The sequence below is a fragment of the Bactrocera tryoni genome, chromosome 4, assembly GCF_016617805.1.
Source record: "Bactrocera tryoni isolate S06 chromosome 4, CSIRO_BtryS06_freeze2, whole genome shotgun sequence".
In the NCBI taxonomy this organism is placed as follows: Eukaryota; Metazoa; Arthropoda; class Insecta; order Diptera; family Tephritidae; genus Bactrocera; species Bactrocera tryoni.
The window spans coordinates 20383698-20406478 of NC_052502.1; the positions used below are offsets into that span (position 1 = coordinate 20383698).

The following is a 22781-nucleotide window of genomic DNA, read 5'->3' on the forward strand; positions in this document are numbered from 1 at the left end:
CGGGTCAGTTTCGGTTACTTAGACTCGACTGTCGTGGGAACGGAATACTCGATTATCATTGGTTCTGCTTTGAAAGTCTGAAGCTAGTTTTAGGAAAGAACAAACAGACTAGTTCTATCTAATATAATTTTGTGTAGAGTTTTGAGGACTGCTGCAATGAATATTCTTTTTTTTATTGAAGAAGAACGAAGCAGATTTTTTATGAACGAAACTTCATTATAAATAGAAGTTAATACATGCAGTTGATACGATCTTCTAAAGAGGTGCGAGTTCCTAGTAATTGATTTTTTGTCGAAGAATATCGTTATTTTTCCACTTTTCCTTCATTGATCTACCAATATAATTCCGTGATTGTATATTATTATTTATTAATTATGTCGTCGTTTTATTCAAATTTCAAATCTTACAAAATTTGGACACGGTTTAGCACTACACTGTTTCAATACCATTTGTTAACATCGTACTTTTCGGAGGCCGAACAAAGACTAGTGTATTTCGGATTTTTACCAGTCGTGCATTGCGAAGCTGCTACCGAACAACTCGTATAAATTGGGAAGTTTATCATATTTGTTGTTGCATAATTGCAGGCGAATAAGAATGCTTTATATCGTTGACCCGATACGCCGTAAGTGGAAGCAGCGCAGCCTACGCGAATATTACGATCTGCCACCATAACGGTGAAATGTCCGATAGTGCTAAAATACAGAAATTTCATAAAAAAATTATTAAAACTAATTCGAAAATTAAAAAAAGAATCATACTTACGGGCCTGAATAATTATTCGGATACTTATTGATATACTCCATTTTGGTATCCTTAATCTCATTATACCACATATCCACAGATTGTAATGACAATTGCGTTGTATTCGGCGAGTTATAGAATGTAATCCACGCCAAATTCTGTCCGGAGTACTCGAAGTCCGCTGTATTGTGACAGGCGTCATGCTTCATTTGACATTGTTTGACATTCAATGCCGCCAGTTTGGCCAATTCGTCGTCCCACTGCATGGTGGCCATGCGACAGGCTGGTTTCAGCGCTGTCTTGCCGCCAGCCACGGTGTTACGTTTGGCATTGTGCGCATCGACAATCGAGTTTTTCTGCGCCTGTGTAAAACTGACCAAGGCTGGACTTAGGCAGGACGCTGCGAATGCCTAACGGTATAAGAAATTATATTTGAGTCACTGTAGTGTTAGTTTAGTTCTACCCACTCACCCCATTGTTGTTGCAAGCTATGTGCGTCCTGGATCCACAATAGGACGAATCACAGTAATTCTGTGCATTTACGATTTGTAGCGCCCCGACGCAGAAGACGATTAGCACAACTTTCAGTTCCATTGTGAGACAATAAGTGAGAGTCTTGTTGTATTTACGGTGTTTGCGTGTGAAAGCACGATAGTACGCCTCGCTGTGCTGCAATTGACTATGATAAGTTTCCGGTTCTCCGGCCGCTTTTATGGTCTTTTTAAACTCATTGCTTAATTACTCCAGATAACACTTCAACCAGAATTTCGTTCTGTATTTATGTTCTAAGCTAAATTAAAGCGCAAATAAATTGGCAAATAGCAGCGGCCATCTAATTAGAAACGCTGGAAAGAGTTTAAGACACTTTAATTTTTTTTCTTCGAAAGTTTTATTAGATGTGCGGTGCTCAATACATTTTCGGAGTCTTTCGGAGCACTTGGTCCGATTTCGCCCATTTTCGTACTGTAATATAAAAATGTGACATACCAAATTTAGTTGAAATCGGTCGGGCGAGTCTGTAGATATCTGTTTTCACCTAAAAGTGGGCGGTACCACACCCATCGTCTAATTTTGACCCCGGCTCCATTAACTACCTGTCATACCATCTCGCAAGTAAAATTTAATGTTTCTGGCGTATTCAGTTACTGATTTATCGCGCTTTAATTGGTTTTTAACAGTACCGTTATATGGTGGGTGGGCGGGGTTAATATCCGATTTCGCTCATTTTCATACGGTCGGTAGGAGTTCGTATAATATTTGCGCTAAGTGAATTTGGTTGTTGTAGCTTAAGTGGTTTTCGGTTAATGGCGTTTTGTGGGCGTGGCAGTGGTCCGATTACGTCCATCTCTGAACTCGTAATTTTTTTTTTTGCCAAGGAAAGCACATACCAAGTTTGATCAAGATAAATTAATTTTTTCTTAAGTTACAGCTTGCCTGGGCGGACGGACGAACAGACAGTCAGTTACCTAGATTTCAGCTCGTCTCTTCATCCTGATCATTTGTATCTGAATAACCTTATATCCATCTAGTTTTGCACCGTCTTTATTGAGCTAGTCATGGCTGTTCTATCTCAAAAATGAGAAAAAAATAGATCTTTCGAAAATATTTGTCCAAGTTCGGCACGCTTAGAGTTATTATTTAACTGCTCTATTTTTTTGTGGTTTGTTTTTGAGGTTTGTTTATCAATTATGGTAATTTATTTTGTCGTTGACGTCTGTTTCAAGATACTTTTTTAACGCCTTATTTTTTGTTTTGCCATTTAATTATCAATTTGTTCCAATGTTGCGAAACTGAGGGGTTTCCCTTTTGTTTGGAAAAGACAGATAGAGTTCTAATTACTTGCTCACCCATGATAAAAGCTAAGCGTCATCCTCTCCCACGCCTTATATAAGTTATAGCTATATATTTAAGTTTTCTAACATACAGTCTTTCTCCTTGAAATTAGACTAAGCACTTGTTCTCATGGCTCTCATCTTAAACTTTCTTATTAAATAGGTAAAAATGATCCGGGCTATTCAATTTTTTTTGAAAATATCATATAGGCCCGCTGAAGATTAATATTGGGTTTTGAAATCCTCAAAGGGACAAATTAGTTCCCACAACTCCCCACACATTGGTTCCGTTGAGTTAGTGATCATCACTCGATCGTTAAAGTCTGTAATACAAAGAGCTTATCCGAACTTTTCTTACTCTTTTCGTTTTCTTTTTTCATATACACCACCTTCCTTGTTGTTTCTGTTCTTTTTCGTTTCAAATTTAGGGTAGATTGTGGACTACATGAGATATGATATTGAGTAGACGAAAAAGTCTTTTCGTATTTTGTCAATAGATGTCGTTGCAGTCATATATCTCCAGTGCTACCAATCACATTGTGTCATACCATATAGTGTTGGAAAGGTGAAATTTTAAGCTTCATTTAGCCAAAAAAAAATTAAAGTTGAAAAAAAGTTACAGCTGCTCAAAAATGAGTGAAAATAATGACGAAATTCGTTGGCTTGAGACGATTTTTAGATATCAGAAATCGTCAAGAAATAAGAATGTATCAATTGGGTAAAACTCTCAGCTACATACACGAATATTATTTTGATAAGAACCTCGCCAAAACCACACTTTTTTATTTATGAGATGAAGTTCACTTTATTTTTTGTCGCTTTATTTTCCGACTGTATCAATCCGCGCCAAGTAAAACGAGCTAACAACGGGTCAAGGTGCTGCTGTTGCGTTTTTTAGTTTTGGTATATACATATAGAGCTACCGTCGGAGATAAATGCATGTAACGGTACATAAGTAACTAAATGCAATTAATGAGAGATAAGATACGAAGCACACAAATGAAATCGAAGCGAAATCGTGAATGATAAGATAACAGAATAATATTTACTCTTCGAATGCACTTTTCGTCGGCAAGGGGGCCCGTGGAAGATAATAACCCCTGTTGAACTGAACATTTTATGTAGCCAATCACAATATACTTAGGGTTTTCATATAGTCTCATAAAGTTGTAAGTTATAACGAACCGAAAACATAGCCTTGACAATTGTAATTGCGCAAATTCATTTTTGTATGTAATCCAAGAACGCACTCACGAACTTTTCCTACATTGACTGATAATACAATAAAAATGGCAGGCCTTCAGCAATGAGAATGTATGTGAGTGACTACTTAGGATATGTAAAGAGGTGTTCTGGATCAGGCCAGCATTTGAAGTGAATAGTAGCCATAAGGTAATAGGTTTTTCAATAGGGACGCTACAAAAGTAGGCCGATAGGACGGCAAAGGACGCCATATTTTTTCCCGTTCTTTTGACATTTCTCTTCAGTAAGGTCTGCCATTTCACCATAGAAAAATATACGATCCAAAAACGAGCCGGAACTATTAAAATGTATTACCGAAATTCGGAGTCGGCGGCCTCAACTTTAAGAGCGCTACGTCCAATTTATGGTCGTCATAATCGTCCTGTCATATCAACAGTTGAACGTCTAGTGGAAAAATTTGAATTCACATGCACCGTACAAAATATTTCCGTGCCAGTGAGTTGAAGAAGTGATCGTAGTGTCGAGAACATTTCTGCCGTTAACGCATCAATTGAGGAAGACTCAAATCATTCTCACATGAGTGGTTCTCAAGCGTTGGGTATCTCTATGACGTCGTTGTGGCGAGGTTTGCCCACCAGAATCGTCGTATGTTCGTAATTTTCATCGAAAGATCATCTTCAGCGATGAGGCTCATTTCTGGCTGAATGGCTTCTTCAATAAGCAAAATATGCGTACTCCATGAGTCATCATTGCATACCGAAAAAATTAAGATTTGGTGCAGTTTATGGGTCGGCGGTGTCATTGGGCCGTATTTCATCCATGATGATCCAGACCGGCACGTTACTGTGGATAGGAATCGCTAGCGGTCAGTGATAACCGAATATTTTTGGCCCGAACTGGATGATAAGGACTTGGACAATAGAACAGGACGGCGTCACAAGCCACATAGCGAATCACACAATCGGCCGATTTATGCTTGAAAACCGTCGATAATTGGGCTCAGAGTCTGGATTTCTGCAATCGTGCCTGTGGTGGCCAAGCAAAAAAAATCGAGCTCTATACATAACGGCATCGAATGTACTCAATCTGGGAAATATTCCTAATCTTGTTATGCTATAAATATATGCTGTTTTAGGACATTGTCAGTGTGTTTTAGAGTTCAAATTATAGGATGTGCAGAGTACCAATAGTTTCTTCAAGTATTCTCAGGTTATTAAAAGTCAGTATTTTGATATTGGAGAGAACAAAATCTTTTTGAAATCAGCTGTTAATTTTTTTGGGTAAATACATTTCACCAAAATTAGATGATGCCGCACCCAAAGGCCAATTTTTGGTCTGACCCATTTCTAAAGCTAACCTTTTTCACCTTACTGCATCCCTTTTCTTTCAAAATTCGTTTCACTTCTTATGCCTTAAACATTACCGTTGTATGGCTTGTTTATTAGCCAACTAATTACACAAAAATATAGTCGGAAAATATTTATACAATAAGTTTTTTTTTTTTTTACCTTTTTACCTGAACTTAACTGAATACCGTTTTGAGCTGTAGTATTGTATAATTAAAGACAACAACGTTATTGACTCTCAAATTACCAGCTTGCGGAAGAGTTTTTTCTGCGAGTTCAGTGAACTTGATTCTTTTGTTTTGTAATTATTGTAAATATTAGCTTTGTTTCTTTACTGCTAGAATTAGCATACTATCATGAAGAAGAAGCGGGCGCAAATTATGGTATATTTTTTCGAAAATCTTTAAGAGAGTTAATACTATATACAGCACCTTATCAAAATCATAATTTATCCTACAAAAAGTTCTTATAAATAGGTGTAAGAATTGCTTCTATCAATTTCATAAATATAGCCTGACCTACCTAGTTTTTTACCTTGGATCACATGGTGGATCTCAATGACATGGTCTCAATATGAGAAAACCATACTAGGGATGAGGACAAGGTAAGTGCTTTTGTTCTTTAGTAGAAGTATATATTTCAAGCCTGTAAGAAAGAATGTAGAAAAATCTTTACCTTTGATTTAAATATTGTTGGAAGGAAAGATTAATATATATAAGCCCGTAATACTATAATTTTATTCTGCAACAAATTTTATAGATCGGAGATTAGTTAAAATTTTCTAGTGCCTGCTGTAAATATATACATTTGGAGATGAACGAAAATACATATGTCACACATGTCGCAATAATTATTTTGCAAACTTTATGCGCGTGGGTAATTTTGCCATTTGACGTCGACTCCATTCAAATAAAAGATGTTTTATGTTTGTTGTGCTTGTTTTGCAAATATTTTAATGCTGATTTCAAATTCATATTCTAGTACTGTTTAACACTTTCAATTAAACCGATTATTTAGAATATTATTATCGTTAAAGTCAGATCAACCTGTGTATTGAGTAATTTTTCGTCGGAGACACCTTGTAAATACTTGGGTATGAACTTCATCCGGGAAATCTAATGTGTGGATCTGGATGTCAATTAATGTCACCACTTTTTGACAGACGACCAGGGAATTTTTTTGTGCAGGTTTTTTGTTTTTGATCCGCAGTTTAACTTGGCACTTTCTTGTTAGGTTTAATAACTATCAAGACCTCCTTCACAAATTGTGGTTGTCTAAAACGAGCGAAAATCGATCTAGATCGATGTCTGTTGATTGTTTTGTTTGTTTGAAAAAATATGGATTTATGATGGTTTTGGGCTAAATGCCGGCTTAAGGATATTGTTGGATCTTGAATGGTCTTCTGTACATATGTTCAAAACTTGTCAACCGAATAGTAAACGTTACTAATGGTTTACTCGGTATATGTACTTATATCAGAATTGAAGTATATAGTGAATAATCGCTGAGCACAGAGCTAAGTTTCGATTTATATTCCTTACTTTCTACTATGAAGACTAGACCTCTTGAATTTTGCTTTCAAGGCATAGCATAGCTCCGAAATACTAGTTATGTCTAGCTGTTTCCAAATGAGAAAAATCGGCTGTTGACGAGAGTTGTGCTTTGTAGAAGCAAATCTATTTATTCAAACCTTGTATGAACTTATCACACTTACCATATACAAGGTGCGTTCCAAAGTAAACAGGACTTAAAAATAAAAAACAGAACAAATGGTTTTTTCGGAAACATCAATTTGTTTTATTCAATATAGTCTCCTTCTGCTTCAATACAGCTTTTTGCACGGTCCCAAAGCATGTCGAACGAGTGCTGGATTCAAAAAGTCCTGTTTACTTTGGAAAGCACCTTGTTGTACATATTTAGTTCAGCTTTTAAAGAGTGATCCATTTCGAGGTTCCTTACTTGTTTAAAGGAAAAATACAGAAACTTCAAATCTAATGGGAAATGTTTATTATTATAATTCGAAAGAACATTTTTTGGAATTTATTTTTTGAGGATTACCTCTTTCAAATGTTGCCCGCGGCAACGTCTCAGATGGTCCATCCGTTGAATCCAATTTTCGATTTCTTCTTCGAGCATTTCGATTGATAACTAGCGAATGACACGTGTGATGTCCGTTGATTGTCTGCATAGATCTTCTTGGAACTTTTCATGAGCCCATTGTGCAAAACGATGTCGCTTGGGAGTATGTAGCGGCTTGAGTTCTTGCACAAGCTGTATTTTGTACGTTTTCAATTACAGATCTCGACGTAGAAAGCGTCCATACGTCAGTTCGAGTTGCTTCGAACGTCGCCGAATCGACACAAAAATAACATGACAGCTTGACATGATTCACGCGCGATCTGTCCAAAAAAGGTTATTGAAAAAATGACCTCCACTTGGATCACCCGTTATTATATTTTATTAATTATACAAGTAACTCTTCCAAATCCGAAATAATGATGTTCTTATCTACATACATTTATTACTCTAAAAAGCTTGACAACTCTTCTATTGTTCATTTTTATGCAAAAAATTAATTGATAATCTCAAGACGTAACTTAATTTCATTTACAAATATTTGTCTCTTCTTATCAGTGCTAATATACACAACACTCACAACTCTACTGAACAATTACCTACATTTCTAAGTGAGTCATTTTCTACTAGATTATTTGTTAGTGCCCAGTAAACCATTTCGACATATGTATAATGAAGGGTGAAGAAGACGACTGTAGTACTCCACTCCAAAGTAAAAAGCAGATATATTCGAAGAATTTCAAAAATGAAATTATGTATTCCCAGGGCAGGCTACGATTCTGGTCAGCTTGCTGAGTGAAGGTTATGAGGCATAATGATGGATAGTGTGCTATATATGTACCCAAAAAATAAGGTGACATTGTATTTATTTTGAAAATTCTTTATTTATTCTTCCAAATCAATTTCATCCCCTTCAAAGTAATCCCCTCCCGATGCAATGCACTTATGCCAACGGATTTTCCAATCTTCGAAACACTGGTTGTAGTCACTTTCCGGGATGGCCTTCAGTCTTCGCTGCGGCTTGACTCTCCTCTAACGTATAAAAACGGTGTCCCCGGAGCGGTCTTTTGAGCTTGGTGAACAGCCAGAAGTCGCACGGCGCCAGATTAGGTGAATACGGTGGTTGCGGAACGACATGGGTTGAGTTTTTGGCGAAATGATCACGAATTACGAGGGCAGTATGGGATGGTGCATTATCGTGGTGTAAAAATCAAGAATTGTCTTTCCACAATTCCGGCCTTTTTAGGCGGATAGCGTTACGCAAACGACGCATAACGTTCAAATAATATTCCTTGTTGACTGTTTGACCGGTTGGAAGGAATTCATAATGCACAACACCACGATAATCGAAGAAAACAGTGAACATGACCTTGATTTTTGTGCGACTTTGGCGCGATTTTTTTGGTCTCGGCTCTCTTTTGGAACGATATTCGCTCGATTGATCGGTTGTTTCGGGGTCGTAAGCATAGATCCAAGTCTCATCGCCAGTTATAATGCGTTTCATGACATCCTGGTAGTCGGAAAGCATCGTTTCACACACTTCAACGCGACGCCTTTTTTAAAAAAAAATGCAATGTTTTCGGTACCAGTCGAGATTTGACGCAGTTGAGGCCCGAAACATCCTTCAAAATGGTATTGGCTGAGCCTTTCTATATGCCAACTTCATCAGCAAGGTCTCTAATTGTTAATCGACGGTTTTTCAACACCAAATCTTTGATTTGTTTAACGTGAGCTTCGTCGGTTGAAGTTGATGGTCGCCCTGGACGCTCTTCGTCTTCGACACGTTCACGGCCGGCTTGGAACTCACTATACCACTTGTAAACATATTTTTAAGACATAGCCTCATCACCAAAGGCTTTCTGCACCATCCTCAACGTATCCGCAGCAGAAAATTGATTCCGTAAACAAAATTTAGTCCAAATTCTTTGCGCAACAAATTTCGACATCGCAAAAACCGAAAAACTCACTTTTAGCAGCTCACAAAACGACACGTATCTCACACACTAATGACTATTTTGACATGAAATTTGACATAAATGTGACTGACAGTACTACCAACCTAAAAAAAAAAAAAATTATCCAAATCCTTTGACGCGCGGAGTTTAAATTCAAATGTCACCTTATTTTTTGGGCACAATTTAATTTCGCGACAGAGTTCATTACCTTTACAAAGAAGTTCAAGACACCACATGTTCAGATGTACATTAGTGATGTCTTTATTCAACTTCTTCTGAAAATCGCTTGGTATGATTGCACTGTTAGTGGGAAACTATGTGGGCAGGCACTAGCCTTTCTTGTACCTCTGGAGTTTAATTTGTATACCGTTTTCTTGCCAGGGCTCTACAAACTGGAGATTATGTACTTTGGGAGATTTCACTGGTGTAAATATAATTCTCCGAAGTGAGTCATATAATCTCTCTGTTTTTTCTTTCAAACAGCGCAAAATTATTTAAAAAATTTAACAAGGAATTTGTTGGAGATAAGGCATATTTACTTACGTAAAAACCAAGCTCTAATTATACCGCTGTTGCCCATAACTTAAAGTGAAACTGCTAAGCACACAAGCTTCCTGGGAAATATTATGTTATTGAGTTAATTGAACTGTATATGATTAAAGTTTCATGGAACAGAGTTAGTAGGTAAAGTTAATAGGGTGAAGCTCTCTGATACTACTTGGAAACTACCGAGAATTTTCCCTACTAATACTTAAGTTCCGCTAGCAAAGATACATAAGTGCAAAATCCAGTAATTGCAGAGCCCTATGCTTAATGGCGATTTGATTATAAATATTCTCAGCTCTAAGTTTTTACAATAGCTACCACGTTTAACCATGTTCACGACTTATAAAAATATTTTAAAAAAATTCCAGTAAAATTAGTGAAGACACCAACCTTTAAACATATAGGGTCGTTCACTAAGCAATTTCGTTTCATGACAAAAGCTGATCTTATTTAATTTTTTTGCAGCCAACTTCACACTTAACCGATTTACCGTGACATATTTGAACAGCTGACATTGCAAGGCTTGTTTGTAAAAAAATTTCTCAAATTTTTTGGAATACATATTCTTTACTGTCCTAATGAAGATGGAAGTTGGAAAAGAGCAATTGCGGCATATTTTACCGTTTTACTATCAAAAAGGTAAAAAATGCAGTTTAATTAATTTTTGGATGTGTACGTTAATTGGTTTGCAAAATTTCGTTCCGGAAATTTCGATCTTGAGGATGCACCACGTTTTGGAAGGCCTTGTTAAGGGGTTATGTCCACTTGCAGTTTTGAAAAAATCGAAAAAAAAAGTTTGCGTACTTTGAATGTATACATATTCGAGAATATTGTCTGTAAATTTCAAAGTATTCCGGTAAATAGTTTCGGAGTAATGAGCATATTTGTAAAGATGTCTCCGAGCGCTTGAAAGTAGGCGCAACCGTATCCCGGTGTAGCAGCAAAAATTTAAATGCGTTTATCTCGAAACAATGTTTTCAAAGTCGGTGAGGAATATTTCTGCGAAACAGCTTGACCGATTGACTTGAAAGTTTCACAGGATCTTCTTAGATACTTTTGTCAGAATGATCGAAGGAATAAAATTTCTGATAAAATTTTTTTATTTTCGATTTTTAAGTTACTTTAAAGTGTAAATTTTTGTGCAAAAAAGATTTTTTTGTTGGGAAGATGGCGGCGGATAGTCACAAATCAAAATTTTGGCTATTTCTTTGATTCATTACCTGTATTTATCTATCCCAAAAGTAATCCGATGTTGGTAAAATAAAGTCGTTGATCGATGCAAATGATTGAATAATAATTCTAGAGATTACTCAAGGATTAAATTTTTCTAACGTGACCGTTCAGAAGCACGTGAAACGTCTAGGATTAATTTCGAAGCTTAACATATGGGTTTCCCATGTTTTTAGAGAAGGAAATTTGCTTCGTCCCATTAACGACTATAATTTTCTTATCTTGATCTATGTATTTTTGATGTACATTGTTATTAATTAATTACACGATTAATTCTAAATAGTATTGTCATCAGCTGGTTGAACTGAGTGCTGCTCTTAAAGAGTAGAGTGTTCAACCAGGATAATGCAAGACCTCGTACAAGTTTGATGACTCGCCAAAAGCTTTTACAGCTTGAATGGGTTGTGCTATCACACCCACCATATTCTCCAAACTAGGCACCACCGGACTATTACTGGTTTCGGTCTCTGCAATATTTGTTGGATAGGAGATCCCTCAAATCAGTATTCAATCTCGATCATTGATGGTTCTCCTGTAATAGAATGAACCTAGTTTTGGTAGGGTCTGAACAAAGAATATGGAAGAGAGGACTATTAGAATAGCTACATTTGATAAGATTTGTGAAGAGCTTTGAGGTGTGATTCGTTGTCTAAACTAAGTCAGTTGACCTCATTAGAAGGTCTAAGCGGAGTGGATTAGTGTTCGTTGAAACGATCTTAGAGAGGTTCGAGCTTTGGATAACTGCTTTTCTCGAATAAAATCGGTATTTTCCACTTTATAATTCCATGTATTGCATATTAATTATATATTAACCTAACCTTTATCGACTTATTAAACATAAGAAAACTGGAATTCCATTATGAATTACACGCTTTTAAACAAATGTGTTAACATCATACTCCTCCGCGACCGAACAAAGGCTAGTGTATGACGGATTTTTACCAGTCGTGCAATTCGTAGCTGCTACCGAACAACTCTTATAAATTGGGACGCCTATTATATTTGTTGTTGCATAATTACAGGCGAACAAGAATGCTTTATATTGTTGACCCGTTACGTTGTAGGTGGAAGCAGCGCAGCCTAAGCGAATATTACGATCTGCCACCATAACGGTGAAATGTCCGATTTCGCTAAAATACAGAAATTTCATTTAAAAAAATTACTTAAACTTATTCGAAAATTAAAAAAGTCATACTTACGGGCCTGAATAATTTCTCGGATACGCATTTATATACTCCATTTTGGTGTTATTAATCTCATTATACCACATATCCACAGATTTCAATGACAATTGTGTAGTATTCGGCGTGTTATAGAATGTAATCCACGCCAAATTCTGTCCGGAGTAGTCGAAGTCCGCTGTATTGTGACAGGCGTCATGCTTCATCTGACATTGTTTGACATTCAGTGCCGCCAGTGTGGCCAATTCGTCGTCCCACTGCATGGTGGCCATGCGACAGGCTGGACTCAGCGCTGTCTTGCCGCCAGCCACGGTGTTACGTTTGGCATTGTGGGAAGCGATGATCGAGTTCTTTTGCGCCTGTGTAAAGCTGACCAAGGCTGGACTTAGGCAAGACGCTGCGAATGCCTAACGATGCAAAGAATTGTGTATTAGTCATTGTGGTGCTAGTTTAGCTCTTCCAACTCACCCCACTGTTGTTGCATGCAATGTGCGTGCCGGATCTACAGTAAGACGAATCACAGTAATCCTGAGCGTACACGATTTGTAGCACCGCTATGAAGGATACGAGTAACAGAAATTTCAGCTCCATTGTGAGTTAATATTTTGTGTTTATCTGCTGTGTAATAATTGACTATGATAAGTTTCCGGTACTCCGGCCTTTTTATGGTTTTCGTAACTCATTTCTTAATTACATTAGATAACACTTCAACAACAAATTTTGTTTTGTATTTATTTTGAGCTAAAATAATTAATAAATATTGCAAAAGCTGCGGCCATATAATTAGGAACGTTAGAAAAAAGTTTAATTTACATTTTTTTTTAATTTTTCTTCGTCAGCTGTACCTTTTAAATGTTCGATGGAGTTTCTCAATACATTTTTGGATTACTCTGTACATCATTTTTATGTTCAATTAAATACAATATACAGTATATCTGCAAAAAAATACGCTAGTATTTTAATATTTTTTATCTAAAAAATCGGTTTTTTTCATATAATGCTCTTTTTAAGGGATTACATGGGTTTTCCTAGGGTAAAAAACTGCGTTTCTTCAACAATTGTTTTCTCATATAAAAAATTAAATATTTTATTAGAATTTTTTATTGTTACAAACATACACTATTAACCAAGAAATTCTGAAATTTTTGGAAAAAACATATTTTAAGCTCGGCCATTGCGACGCCATTTCCGGTGACAGGATAACTCCTTACAGGATCACGTAAAGTGAAAAAATACGTGTTTTAATTAAAACCTTAACTTAGAACTTGGACGAAGAAAAAAAATACTGAATTTTTGATTTTTGCAGACATTTTACAAAAAAACCGAAAATTTCAGTGAAAATTTCGAGAAATTTTTTTTCGAATAGTTGTAATTGAAAATAAAATCCTTCGTCCAAGTCTTTAAGAATTGTATCTCAAAGACCTGTGTAAAATTTCATGAAGATCGGTTGCGTAGTTCTCGAGAAATCTTGCCAACCGACTGCAAACACACAGTTTCGAAAAAAACGCGTTTAAAGTCGGCGCACTTAGCCTAGCTAGCATCGACCGCACAAGTTCTCAAGGCTCTATCTCCGAAACTATTACTCGAACCAACTTAATAAGACAATAAAAAAATTCGACTTTTTGAAACTCGTAAACCGATGTAACCCCTTAATATGTGAAATGCTTACAGCATTGCCAAGCCAATGCGAAACTTTGCTCTTGATATTTTCAACCATGTTTGAATCTTCCAGGAGTAAAAACTTAGTTTACTGCTGAGTTCCCGCTTTAAATATGACTTCTGCAGTTCTGCATCCTGGTAGATCGTTCCATTGTGTTTTTACCTTCTTTGTCATGCTCCTGTCTATGTCGTCGTTCGTAGATAATGTATGATTTTATCAATATAACGGGATGCATAGGTTTACGGGATTCAAAAAATATATTTTTTGTTTTATTGTCTTATTAACCTACAACACCTCAAGAATATTGTCCCAAATTTTCAAGTTGATCCGAGTAATAGTTTCGGAGATACAGTCTTAAGAAGTTGTGCGCGATCTTCAAACGCGTTTTTATCGAAAGTGTGTTTTTGCAGTCGGTCGGGCAGATTTCTCGAGATCTCCTCAATCGATCTTCATGAAATTATATATGAGGAAACCCATGTAACCCCATAAGTCACGTTTTCGAATGACAGCCATACACAACTCTTGGTAATCTCGTCCACTATCTTATTACTTACAATGCCTTCGCGTGCCCTGGGACCCAATAGAATCTAAGCCGCTTGTTTCTGGCGGTCCTTTCCACAGCTACCCTGCTTACCAGGACACCTTTGGTCGATATGCGTAACGAGGTTAAAGCCTTGATTGCTGCTTCGCTGTCCACGTATATGTTAACATTGGAGTTATCTGCTGATGCGTTTCAATATACTGCAGTGGTCCAACGGTTTAAAAAGCTGTTTTATGCCTAACGCCGGGCAGTGTATACTCACCCCAACTTTGTCTTCCGCTATCGAGCCATCCATATATAGTATATGTTGAATGTGGTGCTTGCAGTTACCATTCGTATACGTAAACCATCGTCTTCTATGCCTGAGCATTCCTTACTAATTGAAAAGTGGAAGTATATAATCGGTGCTTGACAAACCGCCATTATCCAATGAGCTACTTATGCCTGAAAGTTTTACATGTGAATTTTTCTGCCACCAGTAGTCGTGCCGCGCAGTTTTCGATAATATACAGGGGTGTTGTGGAATCCAAGACATAATGCTTAGCTGTCAGAATTGCAAACCAATTCTGATTTTCAATGGTGTCACAGAATCTGATTGGATTTTCGTCTTTTCGAACATACGCAAAACCAATATTCGAATTAACTTATATTTCAAATCTGTGAGCGACTATCTTCTTGCTTTGTTTCTGATAGCAAAACCGATAAAATTGGTTTCCGTGACATCCGAAACCGATACAAATTCTGTTTCGAATATCAAACCAATAATATCAGAATTCATGACACCTACTTCTTTTTTGATCGGTTTCAATTCTGATTCCGACAATTATCAGATTCTACAACACCCCTGATAGTGTATTTCGACAATATAATATATTTTATCTATCTAGCTGGCCATAGCTGTTATCGTTTATGTCAAATATAAAAAAAGTAATATTTTGGAAAATATTTGTCTTAGTTCAGCAAATTTGAAGTTTTTATTTATTTGTTATATTTCTTTTGTTTTGTTTTTCTGTGGTCTTTATGAATTCTGGTACTTTATTTTGCCTTTGACGTCGGTTCCACAATACTTTTTTAACACCGTTTGTTTTGTTTCGCTTTTAAATTATCAATTTGTTCCAAAGTCAGTAAACTGAGAGATTTCGCTGGTGTTTTTTGAACAAAAAACAGAAATAAACTCAAAAGAAAGATCGTGGTGAATTCATATACTTACTAATGATGAAAGATAATCACCATCCGCCTTTCTTCTACACCCCTTGTATGCTTAAGTACATGTACGTAAACACAGTTATTGTTTTCTATAGTATATAGCTGAAGTTGGCCACAGTTTTTTTCTACAAATCTATTTACTAAGTATAGTAACGTCATTCCATGTTTTGGGCTCAAAAAATCGATTTTGTTTTATTTTTCATAAATTACTTTCTTAACTCATCTAAAATGCGGTAGTAAAGGGATTTTTAAAAATTCGAAGCTGTTTTAAAGATACAGCAGTTAGAAAAAGAAGCTGTTCGGCTGATGATTAAGGGAACTAGAAACTTTCACGGAACAGGTTTTCTAAACTTTCCTCTATCGTATCTAATAAACGTCTTGGCCCAATGACTTTATTTTAGGGAACACTAAGCACATGTAAACGCATGGAATTATATATGAGCAATAAAAAATTCTCAAAATTGCGATTTTTTATAGCAAACCCCAAAAAAATCGCAACTTTTTTTTCAAATGTCTATAAAATTTTAATTTTTAAATACATACATATATTCATTTGATAATAGTCCATTCCGTGCGTTTAGGCTTACAGATTAAAACGCCGCTTATATGTATTTATTTCGATAAGCCAATCAGCCGGAATCAGAGAGAAGGTGCGAGCCCATTTTTTCGAGGCAGGGCTGTTCAGAGCGCTGTAACTCTTGTTCTACATAATATTTTCAGCTTAAAATATATATTTATATTGTCAAAATATATGTTAAAGCTCTATCTATTTACTAGTCATAAAAAGTCTAAATATTCTCTAAAAAATATTTCTCTCTGCCAAACAAAATTGAACTGGACCCAAAGAGTCATTGTGTACTTAATTCCAACTTCTTAAGAGGGTATTCAAGTTTAGAAATTCGAAAAAATCGATTTTTTTTTGCATAATTTTATTGTATAACCCTCCAAGAAAATGTCCCTAAGAAGATTTTTCGAAATTCAAATTATTTTCCGAGTTACAGCTCATTTTGTGACTCCGACTCCGACTGCGCGCGACTAGTTCTCAAACTTTAAACTCGTTTTTCTCATAACAACTTTTCAAGAAACAGTGTGCAAGATATCTCAAGTTCTACTCAACCGATTAACATGAAATTTTACACAGAGCTTTCTTATACATTGTAGTATCGCACTACGAAGATCTTTCGAAAGAACTTTTTTTTATTTTTAAAAAATTCCGAACCACAAAAAACAGGGAAAATACGAAACTTTTTTTTCAAACCTCCACCATTTTGTAAAAAAAAAATTTTTTTTTTTTTTCAAAAACGTTTCGTAGTTCGATAAGTACATTTTTACTCTTCACGGATTTCGCATAAATTTTCATTTTAGGTCACGGAAAGGATTTATATCCTGCACAACAGGACAAGCCATTGTTTCATCAGTCTCTACTTAGCCGAACTGCAGTTTTTTTTAATTTAGTTTTTTTTTATATTATTTATGTTTTGTATTCTTGGAATATCAATAAAAAGCATGTAAAAAAATGGATAATCAAAATAATTTTTAATTTTTTTTATCGCGTCAAAAAAATACCTAAAATTCGGGCTTCTAAACCAGAATACCCCCTTAAACGATATCCATAAAATAACTGTTTACTGTTTATTTAAATTTTTTGTTTGCTTGTTTGGCGAGTAACACTTGAACTTGGCTTAACTGAGTGCCGCTTTGAGCTTTCGCATTGTATTATTAAACATAAAAGCGCTATTGAAGGCTGGAAAATTACCAGCTTGCGGAAGAGTTTTTTCTTTGCTTTGAAGGGGCTTGATTGTTTGGTTTTGTAGTTATTGTAAATATTAGCATTGTTTTTTTTTAAGAAACGCAGAATAGTGCGCAAGTTGAGCAATTACTCTCAGAGATAGAGAGTAAAACAGCCAAAAAGTATAAAAACATAAACCACAAAAATGCTTTTCTCTTTCTCTAACTCGGTCTTTTTTACCTTCTACTGCTGGTTTTATGAGTTAAAAAACTTTTTCCCCTAAAAAACATTTGAAAAGCTTAACGGTTTAGTCATAAAACTCCTACTAAGCTACAAAAAAAATCATCTGCTTCTGCTCTCCCCGCAAAATTCTCAAATACAAATACAGCATATGCTTCTAATTATATTATATCTATATTTCCATAATTAATAAACTTCGGTTTTCGCACAAAGACTGGGGAAGGCCGTATTTGTACCCTTCTTACAACCAGAAGCCGCCTTTGCACACGTCGTATACATCGCGGCACCGATCATGTTGGTGGTTGCATAATTGCAGGCCAGCAGAAACGCCTTATATGATTGACCCGTCACCGAGTAGGTGCTGACAGCGCAACCCACACGTATGTTCGCTTGCCCAACCATAACCGTAAAATGACCAATGGCGCTGTAAACACATCAATCAAATGAAAATTAGTCCGAACACAACACCAACTTCTTGCAATACTCACGGTCCACTATAATTGTTCGGGTATTTATTGATGTACGCCTGAGTCGTATACTTGATTTCATTATACCACAAATTGATCAATTTTTGCAACAATTGCGGTACATTCGGCGTGCCATAATAACTGGACCAAGCCAAATTCTGACCCGAATGCTTGAAGGCCTGAGTATTGTGGCACGCGTCGTGCTTCATTTGGCATTGTTTGACATTCAACGCGGCCAGTGCGGCCAATTCGTCGTTCCACTGCATGGTGCCCATGCGACAGGCCGCCTTCAATTTGGTCTTACCACTCGCCACTGTGTTCCGCTTGGTGTTGTGCAACTTAACGATAAGATTCTTATTCGCCTGCGTTAAGGTTACCATGGCGGCATTGCGACAGGACGCTGCGAATTTCTTTAAAAAGTTTGAGATATTAACTGAAGATGTTGCATGAAGATTCTGCAGCGCTTAAGCGCAGCTCTCACCCCATTATTGTTGCATGCTATGTGCTTTTTGGCACCACAAAGTGATGTGTTGCAATAATTTACCGCTTCGGCGAATTGTAGCGCTGTCAGTGAAATGACGACGAACACGAGCCTCAATTCCATTGCAATGTTTCAGCAAATAATACCGTTAAAATAGTTAAGTTCGTACGCTTCCCAGTAAGCTAAATGACAGACTGTGTATATAATTGAAGGCCACAGTTGTTTTTATCAACTTGTCTTTCATATGTTTAATCGACACGCTGCCAAGTTCACTAAAAGTAAATACTTGCAGATACATATATTTAGTATTTACCAAGTTCTGCGCATTTTATAAATATTTGTGCTCAAGAAAATATATAATATACTACTCAGATAACAGTGGAATCCCCTGATCGCAACTCATAAATATTTCATATAAAAATTTTCGCCTTTTATATAGCCAATGAGAGCAGGTCAAAATGAAAAAAAATATGACATTAAGAAATATTATTGGTAGTCGAAAAAGTCTTTTCGTATTTTGTCAATAGATGTTGTCGCAATCGTATATCTCCAACCACATTGTGTCATACCATATAGTATTGGAAAGGTGAGATTTTAAGTTTCATTCAGTCAAAAAAAAAAAATTAATTCGGGGAAGTTGAAAAAAAGTTACAGCTGCTCAAAAATGATTGAAAATAATGAAGATATTCGCTATATTTTGAAATTTTTGTACAAAAAAGGGCATAGCCACGAATGAAATTTGTGAAGTTCACGAAGACAATGCTGTATCAGTTCATGTAGCACAACAATGATTCGCTCACTTCCGTACTGGAAATTCTAAATTTCGATTTACACTAATGAAAGTTTTACACTGATGGAATAATGTCTCCAGCGGAAAAATGCCAGAAAGTGGTCGACCAAAATGGTACATATTTGTTTATTTATTTATTAGTATAAATAAAAAAAATTAAAGTTTGGTTTGAAATACGAAAAGACTTTTTCGACTACTCAATATTTGCATTTTTTGGTTTAGGAAGCGGTCACTTGAGCTACTGTCTCCAAACAAAATGAAAGCATGGAATTTAAATGTAAATTAAATTAATTTGAGAATGTTTCCTATAGAAGATGACGAAGGAATGATGACAAGTCCTTTGGTAGAAGTATTTCATACTATGAAGTTTGCAAAGAAGGATCTAAAAATGCTTTGCATTAGATTAAAATGTTATTGGAAAGAAAGAATGGATTGATACAACCCAAAACATCTTCCTTCAACCACAGATTTCATAGACCATTAACCCATTAATGACATTGAGTCATACGTATATTGATCTGAAAAAATAGATTAACCAAAGCAGTCAAAAAACTTAATTGAATCATTCATTCAAATTATCCAGTGGCTACTGTATATAAATTTATTTTTTATACCATGAACCGATATACCCTGTACCAGAAACTGTCTGAGACCCTACAAAGTATATATAAATGATCAGAGCGACAAGCTGAAACGATTTAGCCATGTCCGTCTGTATATGTATATATAGAAGGCTCTCAGTGATCTCTATCTGAAATTTTGCGCATCTCCTTTTCTCCCTAAGAAGCTGTCGGAACCGCCGATATCGAACCACTAGAACATATATGTGGCATAGAAACTGCAGGATTGAAATCAAATGCTTGTATAGAATTTTTTTTTATTTGATCAAGTTTCTTAACGAACTTTGGCATGGGTTATTGTCCAAAGCAACGGTGCAATCTTCGTAGAAATTGATCAGATCGAGTGACTTTGACATATATGCATGTAGCTGCCATACAAACTGGCCGATCAAAGTTTTTGTAAGGACTCTGTTGTATTTTGTGTAGGGTATTATAGCTTCGGCGCAACCGAAATTAACGTTTATTCTTGTTTTCTTACGTGTAAGTATGTATTTAGATGAATAAACATATGTCACACGCGTCGCTTTAAATTTGCGAACTATCGTGTGTTTATTTTGCCATTTGACGTCGACTTCATTCAAATAAAAGAATTTTATATTTATTTTGCAAAATTCTAATTCTAAATATAAGGTTTAATATTTTACCAAAAACGTCGGCTTTTCTAAAGTTTTTTCTCATATTTTTGTCGTTATTAACAAATTTATTTAAAATTAAATGAGGAATTCTGTGTAAATTGTTTATGTGCGGCACATATGGATTTATTAGTTTAGCTATACGATTAATGTCATAGATTAGAGAGTTTAGATTATGGTGTTCCCTAAAAAGTAGTCTATTTAGGATGGAAACCCTTCAATCATGACTTTTGATAAATGCTGTTTTAAATTACTACCAGAATTATTTATTCCCACGATAGTCAGCTATGCGTAACCGAAACGAATCTTGACCAAGGGCTTTGAATTCAACTGCATATGTGAAAATTATGTAATAAATTCTCAATAAAGTAAATTAACCTCAAAGGAAATTCTTCAAGAAGTTTTCAATAAAACATGCCGCAATTTCAAGATCTCATTATTAGTAACTCTTTGTAGAAATCAAACAAAAAATGGTGAGCCGAATACAGTGCGCCCAACTCCATTTGAAATACCTATAGGGTATATTTCTTCTTTCACAAAATAACATTATAGATTACAAAAAATCACTCAACTTCTTTAAAACTACCATACCCAGTTTGTAATTGTACCGATATTCATACACAAAATCACAGCGCACCATGATTTAGTCACTCACACATCCGACCCTTTTTGTACAAGTATTTTATTTGAACTCACATGGTCTATACAAATTTATTGAGATCGTATGTTTCACTTGTGGAGCAAAGATTTGGAAAATCAGGGTTTGTACCGGTTTCACATTCAACTGCTGGTTCCGAACACGATTTGTAAATGCGGAAATTTACAACATTCGTCGTTGCATAGTTACAAGTTAATAGGAAACCGTCGAAATCATCGCCTTCCTGTCTGTAGATGATCGAAGCGCAGCCAACACGAATATTCCTATCGATCACCATAACGGTGAACTGACCAATAGCGCTAAACAAAATAACTGAGTAATCATTCTACAAACTTACCGATTGTTTGCGATGTATAGTATAATACTTACTCGCCGCCGTAATGACGTGGATATTTATTGATAAATGCCTGATCGGTGTCCATAATTTCATTAAACCACAAATCAATTGCACGCTTCGACATGATTGTAACATTCGGGTCTCCATAGAAATTCATCCATGCTATATTTTGACCCGAATGCCGAAAGGTGTCGGTGTTGCGACAACTGTCGTCCTCGATTTCGCAACGTTTCACGTTAAACGCCGCCATAGAGGCCAACTCGTCGTCCCACTCCATGGTGGCCATGCGACAAGCTGGCTTCAACATTGTGTTACCACCGGCCACAGTGTTCCGTTTTTCATTGTGCATATTGACTAAAGTTTCCTTTTGCGCGGCTGTTAGTTCTACCATTCTCGGATTTATGCAACTTGAAGAGAATTGCTAAAAAGTAACGGACATAAGCTGTTGGACCGTTCTCGAGTTTCGGGTTCTTTATTAGTTTATGATCTTACCCCATCATTGTCACAGGCAATATTCGTTCCATGAGGACATAAATCGGGGTTACAGTAGTCTGTGCTGTGCGCCGAGTCCAAAAAGGTCAGCAGAGAAACCAAAAGTGTAAACGTCAACTGCATTTCAACTGATCTGATATTCGAATGGGAAATGATTTGCGAAAGACGTGACTTATATTGCTACCGTTATCTAATAGTTATAATATGTAAATATACATATACCGATGTTAGACTAAACTTCTAAATTAGGGTGGATCGTTTAATAGTATTCTATTACAAAGAGCGTAAACGAAAAGTTGAGTTACGTTGCATCTGCTCTTTGATGCATAGAAAAATATAAAGATTTTTTCTTCTTCTTTTTGGTCTGCAGAATATCAAAAGCAATTCAGACAATAGAGCACAGTCATCAGGTGTTAACTCTTATTACTTAGAAAGATGGAGTAATATCGAGCGAGAAAGAGAATTCGTCGCATGTCTTTGAACGGTTTTATAAGCTTGACGAGTGGCCAGCTTCACTAAAGTTCTGCAACTCTGCTTCGCTCAGTATTTTGGAACTGGTGAACTTTTTTGGGTTAAGCTTCTGCAAATTTTTGAAAAAGTTGAGTTGACTGTTATTTTAAAAAGACATAAGTTTTCATTTTTCTACGTCTGTGATTCGAAGCCACAACTCACCGAGTTCGTAGAACTCAGTAATAATTATATTATAGATGTCACGATTTCATGCAGAGGTAATTGCTAATATTTCTGATAATATATTTGTTTATGCTATGTCACAAATTACTGTAACCGGAAAGGTATAATGTAAAGCGTGATCT

The 22781-nt window shown here is 36.1% G+C and overlaps 4 protein-coding genes across 4 annotated transcripts; all 4 read right to left on the bottom strand.

The window, feature by feature from the left end:
- Window positions 1-358: 358 nt before the first annotated feature.
- On the bottom strand, window positions 359-1338 carry LOC120775925 (antigen 5 like allergen Cul n 1-like). The gene is made up of 3 exons (XM_040106330.1): window positions 1216-1338; window positions 766-1154; window positions 359-695 (listed from the first exon to the last, which is right to left on the bottom strand). The coding sequence occupies exons 1-3, from the start codon at window positions 1336-1338 to the stop codon at window positions 440-442; spliced, it is 768 nt and encodes a 255-aa protein (XP_039962264.1). The 3' UTR covers window positions 359-439.
- A 10365-nt stretch (window positions 1339-11703) lies between these two features.
- LOC120774821 (antigen 5 like allergen Cul n 1-like) lies at window positions 11704-12704 on the bottom strand. The gene is made up of 3 exons (XM_040104627.1): window positions 12582-12704; window positions 12132-12520; window positions 11704-12062 (listed from the first exon to the last, which is right to left on the bottom strand). Exons 1-3 carry the CDS (start codon window positions 12702-12704, stop codon window positions 11807-11809), a joined length of 768 nt encoding a protein of 255 aa, XP_039960561.1. The 3' UTR covers window positions 11704-11806.
- Window positions 12705-17675: 4971 nt separating this feature from the next.
- On the bottom strand, window positions 17676-18560 carry LOC120774822 (antigen 5 like allergen Cul n 1-like). Its single transcript, XM_040104628.1, has 3 exons — window positions 18438-18560; window positions 17978-18366; window positions 17676-17913 (listed from the first exon to the last, which is right to left on the bottom strand). The coding sequence occupies exons 1-3, from the start codon at window positions 18558-18560 to the stop codon at window positions 17676-17678; spliced, it is 750 nt and encodes a 249-aa protein (XP_039960562.1).
- A 2581-nt stretch (window positions 18561-21141) lies between these two features.
- On the bottom strand, window positions 21142-22096 carry LOC120775164 (antigen 5 like allergen Cul n 1-like). The gene is made up of 3 exons (XM_040105211.1): window positions 21967-22096; window positions 21507-21895; window positions 21142-21436 (listed from the first exon to the last, which is right to left on the bottom strand). The coding sequence occupies exons 1-3, from the start codon at window positions 22087-22089 to the stop codon at window positions 21181-21183; spliced, it is 768 nt and encodes a 255-aa protein (XP_039961145.1). The 5' UTR covers window positions 22090-22096; the 3' UTR covers window positions 21142-21180.
- Window positions 22097-22781: the final 685 nt, after the last annotated feature.

Coding starts and splice junctions, on each gene's coding strand:
- LOC120775925 (XM_040106330.1), bottom strand. CDS start 1,338: ATGGAACTGAAAGTTGTGCTAATCGTCTTCTGCGTCGGGGCGCTACAA. Junction 1,155..1,215: donor TAGCTTGCAACAACAATGGG/GTGAGTGGGTAG, acceptor TTATACCGTTAG/GCATTCGCAGCGTCCTGCCT. Junction 696..765: donor CCGAATAATTATTCAGGCCC/GTAAGTATGATT, acceptor TCTGTATTTTAG/CACTATCGGACATTTCACCG.
- LOC120774821 (XM_040104627.1), bottom strand. CDS start 12,704: ATGGAGCTGAAATTTCTGTTACTCGTATCCTTCATAGCGGTGCTACAA. Junction 12,521..12,581: donor TTGCATGCAACAACAGTGGG/GTGAGTTGGAAG, acceptor TTGCATCGTTAG/GCATTCGCAGCGTCTTGCCT. Junction 12,063..12,131: donor CCGAGAAATTATTCAGGCCC/GTAAGTATGACT, acceptor TCTGTATTTTAG/CGAAATCGGACATTTCACCG.
- LOC120774822 (XM_040104628.1), bottom strand. CDS start 18,560: ATGGAATTGAGGCTCGTGTTCGTCGTCATTTCACTGACAGCGCTACAA. Junction 18,367..18,437: donor TAGCATGCAACAATAATGGG/GTGAGAGCTGCG, acceptor AACTTTTTAAAG/AAATTCGCAGCGTCCTGTCG. Junction 17,914..17,977: donor CCGAACAATTATAGTGGACC/GTGAGTATTGCA, acceptor ATGTGTTTACAG/CGCCATTGGTCATTTTACGG.
- LOC120775164 (XM_040105211.1), bottom strand. CDS start 22,089: ATGCAGTTGACGTTTACACTTTTGGTTTCTCTGCTGACCTTTTTGGAC. Junction 21,896..21,966: donor TTGCCTGTGACAATGATGGG/GTAAGATCATAA, acceptor GTTACTTTTTAG/CAATTCTCTTCAAGTTGCAT. Junction 21,437..21,506: donor CCACGTCATTACGGCGGCGA/GTAAGTATTATA, acceptor TATTTTGTTTAG/CGCTATTGGTCAGTTCACCG.